At 41.5% G+C, this 15,246-nt stretch overlaps 1 protein-coding gene across 3 annotated transcripts in view; it reads right to left on the minus strand.

The window, feature by feature from the left end:
* atrn (attractin) overlaps nucleotides 1-15,246 on the minus strand; it is a 145,311-nt gene that overhangs the window by 24,512 nt on the left and 105,553 nt on the right. For all 3 annotated transcript variants that reach the window (XM_023951773.2, XM_023951772.2, XM_023951771.2), the window contains exon 27: nucleotides 1,236-1,343. In XM_023951773.2, the coding sequence (XP_023807541.1) occupies nucleotides 1,236-1,343 (108 nt within the window). The remainder of the gene's footprint in view (nucleotides 1-1,235; nucleotides 1,344-15,246) is intronic.

Here is a 15,246-nt window from a genome sequence, read left to right on the forward strand (position 1 = left end):
AGCACACATACCAGCGAAGAAGATAGACGCCGAGTTGCATCTACACAACCGCGAAGAAATAATGACGGACATTCTAAAATATCCCCGAACCAAGCACCAGTTGGAGCAACTGGTGCTTGAAATATTCATGTTTTCTTTGTATGATTCTGACAAGCGCGTAAATACTTGCTCTCTTCTTCTGAGGGAAAAGCGACTTTAAGAAGCGTAAAGTTGCGCAGCGCCACCTTGTGAACAGGAGTATTTCTGTTTTACATTAAGCGCCATCTAATGTCAGGGAATGAAATTGCATGTTCGCTCGGCTCATCGTCAGCGAAAATCGCCTGGGTGTGAACACAAAAAACGTGGCAAAAAATTCTAACGAATAACGCCTGGCGAATATTCGTCCCGGTGTGTACGGGCCTTAAGGGTCTTCCCCAAATACACTGGATTTTAGTGTGGCAGTCCTTCACCCAGCCAATGAAGCTAGCTGGGTGAAGATAACATGACGACTGAAGATGAACCGTGATATCCCGAGGGAACACTGTACAGCAGCTTTGTTTATATTTGAACAGCTTTGACTCACATTGCATTCTTTATTCATTACTGATGTCACTCACAAGTCAGGTCACCCGTAAATACCTCTAAAATGGATTTGAATCAGTTCATCAACACGTGATCGACCATGCTGACTGGATAAACAGTGAGGTGAAAAAGACATTTCATTGATTTAGTGAAAAACCCAAACTTTACTGTGATGTAATTGACTAATTCATGTTTGCAGGTATTGCTGCTGATTTCCTGGATCTGGTGTGTACAGCCAATCAGAAGGCGGTATTTTTCAGGGACTCCTTTCATTCTGCTCCTGTTACCAGAGGTTTTTCTGGTTTTTCTGCGTGTTTTAAGGAAAAAAGTATTGACCAACTTAGAAGTAAACTACTGTTATATTCAGAGAAAATGCATTTGAGATGGGGTCCGTGTCAATAAGACTCCACAATTGAATGTGGATTTTAAAATATACGGAAATAAATTGGACTACAAATGACACCGAGCAGAAAAGTGGAGAAAAATATCTATCAGCTCAGCAGACCGTTCTCAAACTAAAGCCAGGAGGCAGAATACAAAGCTCTGGCTTGAGAGAAGATGAGCAGCAGTGGCAGTGATGGATAAAGTTCTGCTGCCTGCCGTCCCGTCAGCCCACACAAAAGGTCCGTCTCGGGGGGTCTGCGGAGATTTCTTTGAGAAAAGGTTGTGCTCACCTTGACGTTTCCTCCGATCAGGTCAGGCGGCTCTTCGTCCGTCTCTAAAGCCACATTGATGGTGGCAAAAGGCCGGCTGGCCATCTGCTGCATCTCCCTCAACAGTTGCTAGAAAAACAAAAGGAGGGGGGGATGAAGGTCAACGACATGTAAATAATGAATATACAGTCTCCATTCTCACCATAAAGAGTCTATTTCACTGCTTTTTAAAGATCAAAATGAGACGGATGGGGGAAGGAAAAAGTGTCAAACTGTCCTCGGGACGGATGATGAAAAGTCCCTCCTGCAGCGCGTCTTTAATGAAACCAATCAATTATCATGTACAAACAGATTTCTATGACATCTGCAGCCTGCACACTCACATGAAGTTCATTTGAAAGAACCTTCTGAAAAAATGGAACCAAGAATACTACTTGTGTATATATATATATATATATATATATATATATATATATATATATATATATATATATATATATATATATATATATATATATATATATATATATTTATATATAGAATACTACCAACTTCTGTGCAGTTCAATGTTGTGGTTTAAATTCATTCACCTCTTCATCATGTTTAAGTACAAGTAACAAAGAGCTGCATTTCCATCCACTATAAATTTATGAAAGTAAATTCGCCTAATGGAAACACAAACATTTAAAAGAAATTCGTATTTAACGGAAAAAATGTTTTTGCGCTTGGAGGAGGTGGTTTTTAAAGCATTCCGAAATTGAAATATGTCATAAAACTGCAATGGAAACACTTTTGCGAAAACAATGAGTCATGTGACCAACAATCGGATGGCGATGCCCTTCTTGGTAGGAACTGGCGGCCTTGTACTCTGCACAGCGGGCGCCACCAGAGGTCCCACAGCGTCACAGCTCATCAGAAGTTGAGCGTGTCATGTGGAATTGTTGGATCCACAGCTCCTCTGGAAAATCCCCAACCACCATTTCCCAAAACGGCTTCATCCGTAGCCCCTCCCACGTGTAAGGAGCTTGCCGCTCCAGGGCCTGAAGAAGACGCCAACGTCACATTTGATAGATGATGATGAGCACTAGCGCCGTGGCAAAAATGTGAATGGATCTGCTGTCAATCTAAGTATTGGTCACACCCGTGTTTCTGAATGACTTATGGCTTTATTTAGTTTTTTGTTTATTCACATATTTAGGATTTACTGGAAACTGTATAATTATGAAATGACGATTTATCGTATTTTGGGCAGATACTCGCTGCAGTGTTTTACAGGTAAATACTCTAGGGCGGTTCAGTTAATTAACTCACCTGCTCAGCGTCCTATTTAAGCCAGGTGCGCAGTTTATCATTCTTTCTTACCTTCAGCGCTCATTCTTCGCCCAATTAAGCTTCGGACATATGGCGTTGAGGTTGTTCTTGATACTTAGATGGAAATCTTCGAATAAATGGATGTTCTGAGCTCGTATTATGGTATGCCAAATGGGGAAACATTATGGCAGTTAAGCTCGTTCGTAGTCCTGTCGTTGGATTAAGCTCGTTAAATAGTATACCAAATGAAATAACATTTATAGCTGTTAAGCTCGTTCTTAGTATTTGATGGAAGCTACGAATAATGGATGTACTTAAGCATGTTTAGCATGCTTTTGGAAGCTTGGATTGGATGTTAGGTAGTGTCTTCATAAGGGTTGTTCTTGGCGGTTCAAATTATAGTTCTGCACAGCGTTTTGCGGATGTGGATTTATGTTCTTAAAAAATTAGGTATGAGTGATTCTTATGTTGGCTCCCTGCTTTGTTTTGTTTCGTTTCCTTTGTTTGGCTCTCTCTCTCTCTCTCTTGCAGATAGTATGTTCCCCTAGTGGTTCACGAACGGGAGCGGCCCAACGGTCAAAGGTGCCGGGTCACACATGGCAGTTCCACTAGATAGTGTGTCCCCTTCGAGGCGCTGTACTCGAACGGGGGCGGCCCAACGGTCAAAGGTGCCGGGTCACACATAGCAGTTCCACTAGATAGTGTGTCCCCTTTGAGGCGCTGTACTCGAACGGGGGCGGCCTAACGGTCAAAGGTGCCGGGTCACACATAGCAGTTCCACTAGATAGTGTGTCCCCTTCGAGGCGCTGTACTCGAATGGGGGCGGCCCAACGGTCAAAGGTGCCGGGTCACACATAGCAGATCCACCAGATAGTGTGTCCCCTTCGAGGCGCTGTACTCGAATGGGGGCGGCCCTACGGTCAAAGGTGCCGGGTCACACATAGCAGATCCATTAGATAGTGTGTCCCCTTCGTGGCACTGAACTCGAATGGAAGAAATAAAAAGAAGGGGGCGGCCCAATGGTCAAAGGTGCCGGGTCACACATAGCAGATCCATTAGATAGTATGTCCCCTTCGTAGCGCTGAACTCGGATAAAAGAAATGGAAAGAAGGGGGCGGCCCAAACGGTCAATGGTGCCGGGTCACACATAGCAGTCATACTGGGAAATGAAATGAAAATGGAATCCTGCCGAAAACACACCCCATTTTATTACACACTGATTTTACATTCACATTTTCTCTTCTTCTGGATGATTTTAGTGTTGGGGGTGTATCATACGGGTTGTTTGGCGGTATAAATTATAGTTCTGCACAGCGTTTTGCGGAAGTGAGCTTACGTTCTAAGATCAGGTATAAGTAATTTTATGTTGGCTCTCCTTTTATTTCTTTCCCTCTCTCTTTCAGATAGTATGTTCCTCTAGTGGTCTCCACGAACGGGAGCGACCCTACCGTCAATGGTGCCGGGTCACACATAGCAGATCCACTAGATAGCATGTCCCCTTTGTGGCGCTGTACTCGAACGGGGCGGCCCAACGGTCAATGGTGCCTGGTCACACATAGCAGATCCACTAGATAGCATGTCCCCTTCGTGGCGCTGTACTCGAACGGGGGCGGCCCAACGGTCAATGGTGCCGGGTCACACATAGCAAATCCACTAGATAGCATGTTCCCTTCGTGGCGCTGTACTCGAACGGGGGCGGCCCAACGGTCAATGGTGCCGGGTCACACATAGTAGATCCACTAGTTAGCATGTTCCCTTCGTGGCGCTGTACTCGAACGGGGGCGGCCCAAACGGTCAATGGTGCCGGGTCACACATAGCAGATCCACTAGATAGCATGTTCCCTTCGTGGCGCTGTACTCGAACGGGGGCGGCCCAAACGGTCAATGGTGCCGGGTCACACATAGCAGTCATACTGGGAAATGAAATGAAAATGGAATGCTGCCGAAAACACACCCCATTTTATTACACACTGATTATACATTCACATTTTCTCTTCTTCTGGATGATTTTAGTGTTGGGGGTTTTGTTACCCTAAAAGTTTTATGGAAATTTTATGGAATTTTATGGAAGTTTTATGAAATTGAACGGAGCCTTATGCCAAACGAAAATATGTGAATGACAACTTAAAGAATGTGGAAAAATGTCAAATAAATATTTCTTACTGCAAGAGTTGTCTGACTGAAATGACGATTTATCGTATTTCGGGCAGATACTCGCTGCAGTGTTTTACAGGTAAATACTCTAGGGCGGTTCAGTTAATTAACTCACCTGCTCAGCGTCCTATTTAAGCCAGGTGCGCAGTTGTTCATTCTTTCTTACCTTCAGCGCTCATTCTTCGCCCCACCCTCCTCCCTGGCTTCCACCTGTGGGCTCCGTAAAGGGGGGTTTTGTTACCCGAAAAGTTTTATGGAAATTTTATGGAATTTTATGGAAGTTTTATGAAATTGAACGGAGCCTTATGCCAAACGAAAATATGTGAATGCCAACTTAAAGAATGTGGAAAAATGTCAAATAAATATTTCTTACTGCAAGAGTTGTCTGACTGAAATATTGTTTTTTTTCATTTCCAGATTTTCGATACAGTTTTGCACATTTGTTTAACGGAAACGCAGCTAATGAAGAACGCAGGCCAGGCACTTTAAAAAACTGCAATTTCTTGAGCATAAATCAATGCATTTGTAAATATTTATCATGGAACTGATGACCAATAGGATATTAAATGTAATTCAGATCAGGGGAATTCTAAATTCTGTCCTTTAGACCAAATTTAATACCAGGAAAATGACTCAAATAAGTCAGGAATAGTTGATTGTTTCTATCAGTTTAGGCCTGAAGCAATAAAAATAATTCACAGGCCTAAATGGTTTTTATAAGATTCTCTGAAGACAAATGAATTCCCTCAGAAAAACCTCCAAACACAGTCCACAGTACCTCAGGACTCTGATCAACTCCTAGTCTCAAACATATCAATATTCCTTTATTTTTTTTACATTTATATATAAATATATGAAACAGGAGAAAAGGAAAACTGAAGAAAGGGGGCAAAGAATGGACCGAATAGTCAGGATTTTCAGGTGTTGGGCAAAGGAAGTAGTTGGCTGTGATGGTGAAAGCAGGAGATACGAGACAATAGGAGCCAACAAAGAACATAATGAAAGCGGCTCTCTGTGTGGCGGGGGCCCATGGGGCAGCTTTTAATTAAACTGCAGAGTGCTTTCAACCTCCACGGGACTGCTGAATGAGCTTATTGACATGTTAGCGCCCTCCATCCAAACATGACACCTCATAATGATATCTTTACCACATAAAAAGAAGCCTCTCTCTGTAGAGTCAAACAGGCCCGAGTTCATTTCCACAGATTCTCTCTTTGTTGGACAAAAACACTCATTGCTGGTTTTCTAGACTGCTGGGCAAAGAGGAAGCAGGTCATGTGACTAGCTGGCACTAACTTTTTCCTTTTTAACGGTGTTCAATCAGCATTACACCATGGTCTGTGTGAATTCTCGATTCCGATTGACTGCTGGGTGTGCTTTAAAAAGTGATAATGCACACTGATAACCGCAAGTGTTCTGTATCACTGCTCTGGCTTCTTTAAAACAACTTTTAGCCTTATCATCTGGACAAAAAAAGCGGCAAGACGTGAACTTTCTCTCTGAACTGATGCTTTATTTAACCCATAATAACCATCAGCATATATATATATACAAGGTTTGTGCCAATGCTCTGCCGACTAAGCGGTAACATCAGTTTTTTGGGGGAAAAGTGATCCAAACTGAAAAGGTAACACGAATTAAAACTGATTTAATACTTATTTCTTTTGTAAGTGACCATGGCAGAGGCGGGTTAGTGGCTGACCAAGTGTGCACACACCATCCACAGGATTCTCAAAACCTGAACAACCTAAGGAGTTTGCTAAAGCAGGTGTTGAACAACCAAATATAAAGCCGTACACATGCATGTCACTTTAAAACACATTTTCAGAATAGGCTTTTTATATTAAGCAACAATCATTACGGACATTAAGTTGAGTTTCAAATGTTAATACAGGCTTCCATTTCTACTATTCAGTTAAAACATTCTAAATGTGAAAAGAGACATTACAACAGCTCTTGACAGACAAAGTTCAAATCCTGATATCTGGCAGTACGACCACCACAACGTATTTTAGCTGCAACCTCTACAAGGACCAGAACTCTGATAAAAACACTCAATGAGCTCCGACTAAAGCAACCACCAATCATAATAGTACTACCTTGTTTTATTTATTTATTTTTATAAAAAAAAAAAATTCTTTAAAATTTTTAATTTTTTTTTAATTTTGTAATAGTAGTATTTTATAATACTACTACCTTAGACTTTGTATAGGGATAATAAAGTTTAGATTGATGTAACACAAAAAGTAAAGTTATAAAAGTAAAAGAAAAAAAAGTCTTCCTCTAAATGCTTTAAATTAAACCAAATCTTTGGAGCACAGAAACATTTAGTTCACTTGCTGCTGAAGCTGCTTTTCCCAGCTAGCAGTAATTAATACAAAGCAGTGAAAGGTTCAGCGGGTAAAGAGTTCCAGCTCATCTCCAGTGTAGACAGCATTTCTGCAGGGAGACCACCAAGCTGCACTTGAAATGCTGCTCACATCATCCAGCATTGAGTGGTACAAAAAAAACAAAAAAAAGTAGAAAAGCTTTCATTGTAGCTGCTAATAAAAGCAAAAATTCCAAACTCTCAGTGGACAAAAAGGAGATCAAAAGGCAAAACAAAAAATTTTGACCACTGCAACAACACTTTTTTTAGTAAACACAGTAATGCATGTGATTGATCATACAGTATCAGTAGGGAAAATGGAAAAAGAAAAAAAAATGTATGTAATGCACGGGGGGTGGAGCGTTATGAGCAGTTATAAATGGGAAAAGTGAAGCAACAGGAAACATGCAGGGAGGTAGAAAACCACCAAAGCATGAACTATCAAGGGCAAAAAGGACAACAGAAAAGTATGAGCGAGCTATCTAAAATAGAATAGGTAAAAGAAACTTAGTAATATTAAAATGTTATAATTTAATCAAATATTAACTTAAAATGTTAATGATTTCAAATTTATTATGTTAAAACACTGTTGAAGTTTTTTTTCTCTCCTTTTTTTTCTACAAATTATTGTGTTTCTTTAGTCTTACATTTCCAAAACCACTTACATGTTTCTCACCACCTAAATCTACACATAATATTTTTCCTGAGAGTATTACAAAGATTTGCAGCTGTGACTTTCAGGAAAAACGGTCAGAAAAAAACAACTTTGGAGTTGGTTTGGTTTCTGATCACTTCATCTTCAATCACACTCATGGAGATGCTTCAGCATCACAGCCTGGAAAGGAGATGCAGACACTCTTTTTAGAAGCAGATCTACACTACTGGGCAGAACTGCTTTATCAGGGCTCCAGACTAACTTTTTTCACCAGGAGCACAGTGGCCCCCAACTGAAAATTTTAGGGGCACAACCAGAAAATTTAGGGGCGCATACCGTAAATCAACATGCTAACCAAATCTACTAATTTCCACTGTATTACTAATAAATACTTTCATAATAGATGCAGAAATTACAATGTGCTGTTTCAAATTCAGTGTCACATTTTATTCTGCACTTTTGAAGATGCAACAAGAAGGTAAACTGAAAGCACCATCGCTGTCACGACAGTGCAAATAAGTAAAGAAAACGGATGGAAATTTATGTTGGTGACACCAAATAAGTGCAGCCAAGATGCGCAATAAGCATGTTTGAGATCACCCAGATGGACGCAACGCTGCACAGATCACCTGGTGTGTGACGTATATTTTTGTTTTTGCTCCAACATCACCTGTCAATCAAAACAAAAATATCACGAGAAAGGGGTGGGAGCAAGGCCCCAACCTGAGCGAACGCAGCTGGAAATTTAGTACTGCACTGACTGAAAGCTGCCCTATTGACTACAAAACAATGCATTATGGGACATGTGTCCTGAAGGTTTTTGTAGTTCAGTGATCAATCAAAATAATTTAAAATACCAACTGATTAAAAAAAAGGCTACATACATTACAAGACATTAAAATAATCATAAAATAAATAATTACACAGATCATACTGAGGGAGAGAGGAATATTAAAACTAAAGTGAATGGTAAGGACAACTCCAATTTCCTGTTGTCCTTCATTCGCCTTCACCCCCCCACCTCCCCGGCCTGATCACCCAAACGATCCAGGCGCGGCGCTGGATCATCTTAAACACGTCTATCGTTGCATTGTCCCCAACGTGTTTTCAGTGTGGAAGGCTAATCTTGTTTTTGCTCGAGCGTGTTTAAAGTTCAAGCCCCGTTAGCTGTCACGCATGTAGGTGTGGGACATTTATTCTCCTCAGCTGACCCGACTCCCGCGGGAGCGGTGTGCTGCCGTAACGGCCGTGCATAAACCGTTTGATGCGCCGCCGTAACCGTAACCAGAACCTAAACCTTCCTCCAGATCTGTGTGACCCAGAGAAAAGTTCAGCACGGACTGCATGTATTTAGAAAATAACGAGCCAATAAATACGTTTTAAAGGAAAGTAAGGAACTCCTTAATGTGGTCCGGGGAGGGAGGGGGCGGTCAGGTTTCCTGCTTTAAAGCCCGGTCATTGTCACGCCCCCCAAGAGTCATACACCCCACTGTGATTGGTTGGTCAGCTCCGCGCACGACAATGAAAAAGTGTCTTTCATACAAACTGGCGGGCCGCATTAAAATCAAACTTTCTCATAATAAGGCGGGGGCCGCAAAATATCACCTTGGGGGCCGCAAATAGCCCGCGGGCCGCGAGTTTGAGACCCCTGCTGTACACTCTGGCACTGGTACACCAGCCGCAGGTCGGAACAACAAGTCAATAGTTAACTAGCTCATAGCTCAGACGCACATATCAGGTTGTGATATTTGTCTCCGTTTCCTTCCCACAGATGTTTACGCGCGCGCGAATATCTCTAGGCCCCTCCCCCTCCACGCATTTTAGCCACTCACAGTGGCTTTCCCTATTCTTCTCACACGCAGTGGCCGCCTCACACACAGGCATCACGCGAGTGTGTGCTCGCGTTTCATGAATATGTGCACGAGTTTGTGTGTCTGCCTGCAGTGGCGGTTCTACACTAACTTACTCCCTGGGCGAGTAACCCCACCAGCCCCCCCCCCCCCCCCCCCCCCCCCCCCCGCACACATACAAAATTTGACAACATCCTGCTGTGTTCCCTATCTTCTATTTGGCCATTTTACTCAAAAAATGCATGAATTTTCTAGATTCGTATTACAGGGGGGTCAAACTCAGTCACACAGGGACCTAAGTTAAAAACACGCTTAAGGTTTTGGGCCAAAGAAGATAAACATTTACTGAACACACTAAAGCTAAACTTTTAAACCTTTTAAACTGAACTTTTTGAACATAAATATGAATAAAAATAGGAACATTAATCCAGAATAACTCAAGTTAAACCTTAAATAACTTGTAATATTTTGTTCTCCATAGAAATATATTCTGTCAAAATTATAAATTATACAAATATGAACATGCTGCAGGACAAAACAAAGAAAGCCTGGAAATATTAATAAGAAATTACATATCAAATAATTCCATTTCTTTTGCTCTTTCATCATTTTTTAGAGCATTTCTTTTAGAGCTGGACTCCTGCTTCATTTTTAGCAATAATTTCTTAATGTGTGACGTCCTGTGTGTGTCTTTGTGAAACATATCAGAGGGATTAGATCTAAAAAATAAAACTTGTTGTGATTAATATGTTTAGGTCTTATAAAACATTAAAGACTAAATCTTAGAACTCATCAGTGGGATTACTCCAAAAATATTTGGCATCTCCCTAAATTTGTGCAACACCAACAGCAGAAATCCTCCAAAAAAACTCAATCCAAGAAAAATGGTCTGCGCTCATCCCCCTTCCCTCTCACACACGCGGCTCCGTCTCTATGATGGGAGGCGCAGCTGCGGCCCAGAGTTGATTGTCAGATAGAAAAATACTCCCAATCACCTGTTAGTGTGATTCACCCAGCCACCGGCGAGTTGCGCCCCCCTCTCGAGTTTTTTGACTTATGTTCCAAAGACTACCGCAAAGAGGTGTGGCCGCAAGCGTCTTGCAGCAGAGGGCGGTGGTCACGTGCGCATCGGGTCTGCTGTGTTGGAGCAAAGACTTGTGGGAAATAATCTCCATTGCCTGCTTTTTTCGAAATTGGGTTGAGCACGGGTGTTTGTTCTGCCTAATTCCTTTTCATGTACCTGTTTTACGTTGTCTCACTCTGAGGTATTCTTTTTTTTTTTTTTTTTTGCACCATAAGTGTGAAGAGCAAATAGGAGGAATACATTTTTAAGAGTCTGATGTGTCAAAATAAAAGCATTAAGTGTCGGCTGCTGAAGCAATTTCAAATTAAAAGCTCCAAGTTTCCTCTTTGAATATAGTGTGTAGCACATTATGTGTAACGCCTCAGGCACGGCAAATGCCGCCCCCTATGAAGTGCCGCCCTGGGCGGCCGCCCACATCGCCCATATCAAAAACCGCCACTGTCTGCCTGCGTGCGTGTGCGCTCGCGTCTCATTGATTATTTCATTGATCATTGACGTGCCCCTTCCACGTTTAATGTATAAAAAAAAAAAATAGGGTGGGAGAGGCAAATTTACTGGTAGCACATGTGCGACTGGATGTAAAATTCAGTCGCACACTCTCAAATTTTGGTCGCAAAATGCGACCAATTGGTCGCAGTCTGGAGCCCTGTTTATGTTGAGGTGAACATTTACAGATTCAGCCTCTCTGACTAGAGCCCCCTCCTCAGACTAATGCAGATCACCTCTGCATAAAAACAACATCTGCTGGAAATGATGTGCTCAATTAGCCATCGGTTCATGGTCAGAGCCAAAACAACCTCAATTGTTATATTTTGGAGCAAATGTTTTGTTTGACAATTTTTTTTTTACAAAAATGAACCAATAAATAACACATTCCATCAAAAGTCTAGTCCTAAAAAACGTTTTCACAATATATTTCACTTATTTTTCTGCCAACACGCCTCGTTTTTTTGGCCAAGCAGACGTTGCCATGTTGGAGCCAGATGAGTCAATGTTCCTATGGCAACCACTGTCACCAATCAGGAGTGAGCTGGTTGGAAGGCCGCACCCTTACCACATTAAAGTGGGCTACACAAAATCGGACGATTCAACATTTCGAACATTGGACGGCAAAGCAGAGCTTTATTAAGACATCTGACTGGCCAGTTTATAAGTTGAACAACTTGCATAAAAGAAAAAAAAAGAAAAACACATTTGGATTTTCAAAAAAGGTATCAGAGAAAGAATGATATTCTGACAAATATTATGACCGAGTAATGGTTGTTTTGTTCTCAATAGAAGTCTATGGGAAACTGGCTCCTGGAACCAGGGAGGAGGGGTCACTCAGTCCAGTTCTCATATACAGTCAATGGCTGGAGCAAGGAAATAAGTGAGACATGCAGGAAAAGGGCTCAGGAGCTTTAAAGAAAGAAAAAGAAAGGATATTTCAAATAGAAAAGGAGCCACACCGTCCTAAGTCAGTGACATCACAGCAGTCTCTTTCAAATGTATATGGATTACTAAACCACAAGGTCTTAGAAGGTTGTGTACAGAAGGAGTTAAGCCACCTGAGACATCCAACTGTACATGCACAAACACAGAAGGGGACTTTGGTCCATACTATATTCTTTTTCAGAAGGCGGCAGCATCTGAGGAGCGGCCGTCCTGGAAGCACTCCTATAGAAACATGTTGCATCTTTCCCACAAAGCCCTTCATGCCAGACTGTGAGTGGGCAGCTTCTGTACTGCATTTAGCACTCCACAGATAGCCACAACGCAGAGGAGTTCCAGGGCTTCTCAAACTGGCTTTGAGTTCTTATAAAGCTCTTAGTGAGTGCAATAACAGCAGAACAAACACAAACAAACATATGGAGAATGTGTGTGTGTGTGCAGGACAGAGACATCAAAGTTTGCTCAAATTCAGGTAATCTATTTTAAACTGGTAAAACTCTGGAAGCACCTAAAGAACAACACACACACACACACACAAAAACCCATCAAGGAACTGAATATGTTTCTTTTTTTATTAAGTGAAGCACAAATCACTAATTCATTGGATATAAACAGCGCAATAATTACACTGGGTTCATGTTCTACATTGATTTACGTCTTCTTTGCGTGGTTTGTTTGGACTTCTTTCATGGTTTTAACGCGTTTCATTTGTGATAATTTCACGTAAAAAACACAACTTTCCGTCTTTTTGTTTTGTACATTCATGACCAATTATGATCCGTGAAAAAGATTGGTTTTCCACATTTGCACACCCTTTCCCTTTTATGTTCAGGCTAATTATATTTCTAAAACTTATGTAGCCGCAAAGCTGCAGTGGTGGCTGACAGGCACTTATGCAGAGCCTTTTTCTGCATTTTGATGACTTTGCTGCTGTCAAAAGAAAAAAAATGACTCACATCTGTAAAGACTTATCAGCACAGTGTTCCCTTTGCACAGGCTGCATGTTTTCCTGAGATTCCTACAGTTTCTTTTGTAATTGACCTTCAGCGCGGCCTGCTGCTTGTCTTTTCCCTCTTGTTCATCATCTCAATTCCTCTACCCTTACCTCTCACTTCAGGATTGATCACTTCAGAAGTAGGCCTTTTGTTCTGAGCAGCCATGCAGCAAACACTGACCTCAGGAGAGAGGTAGAGACGGGAAGGCAGGCATCTCTCAGAATTTAAAACAATGCTTTGTTGAATCTACAGGGGCGTTTAAAGGCTCTACAACAGGAACACAGCAGATGTTGCACGACGAATTTTCCCCGCATGCTGCTACATTATCTGTTTGTCGAAGGAAGACACTGAGATTTTTTTAATAAAAAGAGAATACATTTGAGCTTCATCAGTTATTGCAACAATTGCTTAAAGAAATACAGAAAATGAATGGTTAACCTCGTCCACCATCAAGTTACAGGCCACACTGGATAACTTCATTTCAGAAAACATGGACCTACTAAACTACTTTACTGAATTCCTGTTTCATGGAAGTGGAGTAGATCTGTAAACACATTGGACTTTAAAGTTGGTCAACGTAATACATCACCAAGCAGTACAAGAACGGCTTACTGAACCCTCACCGAGCCCAAATTACAGTTTGTCTGGCTTTTGACAATTAAGGCCGTGTCACAGTCACTACGTACATTTTGTGCATTTTACACAGATGACATTTTGTGATATATGAGTAAAATATTCATTTTCAAGTGTTCGTCATTTGCCGATGTGCGCAGATGTCTGTCGAGGGTTTTGGCACACGGCTGTTCTAAAATCTTTTGGTCGGTTGAGAATAATGCAGTTTACGCGTATTTTACTTAGTTTATATGCAATTATTGCGTACATCTTAGGCAACTGTGTGTGATTTTTGTGAGTTGACATTTGTGGGCTTCACTGACCGTTCCAAGTATCTCCAGCGGACCTTTCGGACACGGATCACCGATCTTTAATTTCTATATTGCATATAACACATAAAACTACTCGTTAAAATTAAATAATTAGTGCACAAACCACTAATAAATTGCAAATAAACAACACAAAAATTAATTAAATTAATTATTGCACAGGTTTCATGCACAATTGAATGGAAATGCTCACTTGAATTGCTTGCTTGCTAAACCGGACCGGACCGTGCCATTCAGTGGAAACGATGCTTTATATGGCAAATTAATATTTTGTGAACTATTATTTTATCATGTGTGTTTGTGCGTGTTTTGCTGCCGGACACCTGAATTTCTCCCTTCGGTATAATAAAGTATCTATCTCTCTATCTATCTATTGGTTTTACATAACAATAAATAAAATTGACCAATGTAGGTGATCTGCTTGATAAAATAAGAAAAACTATTAGCTGCCAGGAACCAAAGACTTAACACTGGCCTGAAAAAAAAACAAAAAACATTTTTTCTTGCACATTTTGTTTCTTATAGACCTGATTGTTACACTTGAGTAATTCTGTTTTAAGTCCGTTAACAGATTAGATGTGTTACTGTAGCATATGCTACTTTTGTGTAACAATGTTGACACACAGCATTCTTCTTATCCAATTGTCTTTTCAATTTCAAGATGCTGACAACAAAGCCGTAGTGTTCCCCCCACACAGGAGAGCGTAAGGAGATGGGGGGGGGGGGGGGGGGGGGGGTCCTCATCTCTGCATTATCCATATGTTGACAGACTTACTGTCCGTCACCTAATAGCGTCTCGGAGGAAACTCACGGGTAACATTAGTTCCGCCTCGGCGCAAAGTTAATACAGTGGTGACCTGGGGGTTAGCCCTGCCTTTAGCCACTAAGACTCATGGGAAGTGTGAAATCTTGTGTGTTGAATCCTTCACCATCACTGAGAGAGCTGTGAAGAGAAGTGAGGTTCAATGTGTTACGCTGTTCGTGTGTGTTCATAATAAATGGATTTTAATGTCGGAAAGGAGATGGAGCATCTATTTCTCTGTCTACATCTCTCTCTCTGAGACTGTTCGAGGGCGAGTGGAGTATGGGGCAAGGACAGCTAATGCAGCTAGTTAATTAGCAGCACGGCTCTCGTTTCCCCACTATAAGTGACAAAGCAGTTTGGTTGTTACAAGGCATATGCGGGGAAAAAAAGAAAAAACGTACCAAAACGGTACAGAAGTAACCCGAACCAAAGCTGCCA

Source organism: Oryzias latipes, chromosome 22 (genome assembly GCF_053564925.1).
Source record: "Oryzias latipes strain Hd-rR chromosome 22, Olatipes_Hd-rR_3.1".
Lineage (NCBI taxonomy): Eukaryota > Metazoa > Chordata > Actinopteri > Beloniformes > Adrianichthyidae > Oryzias > Oryzias latipes.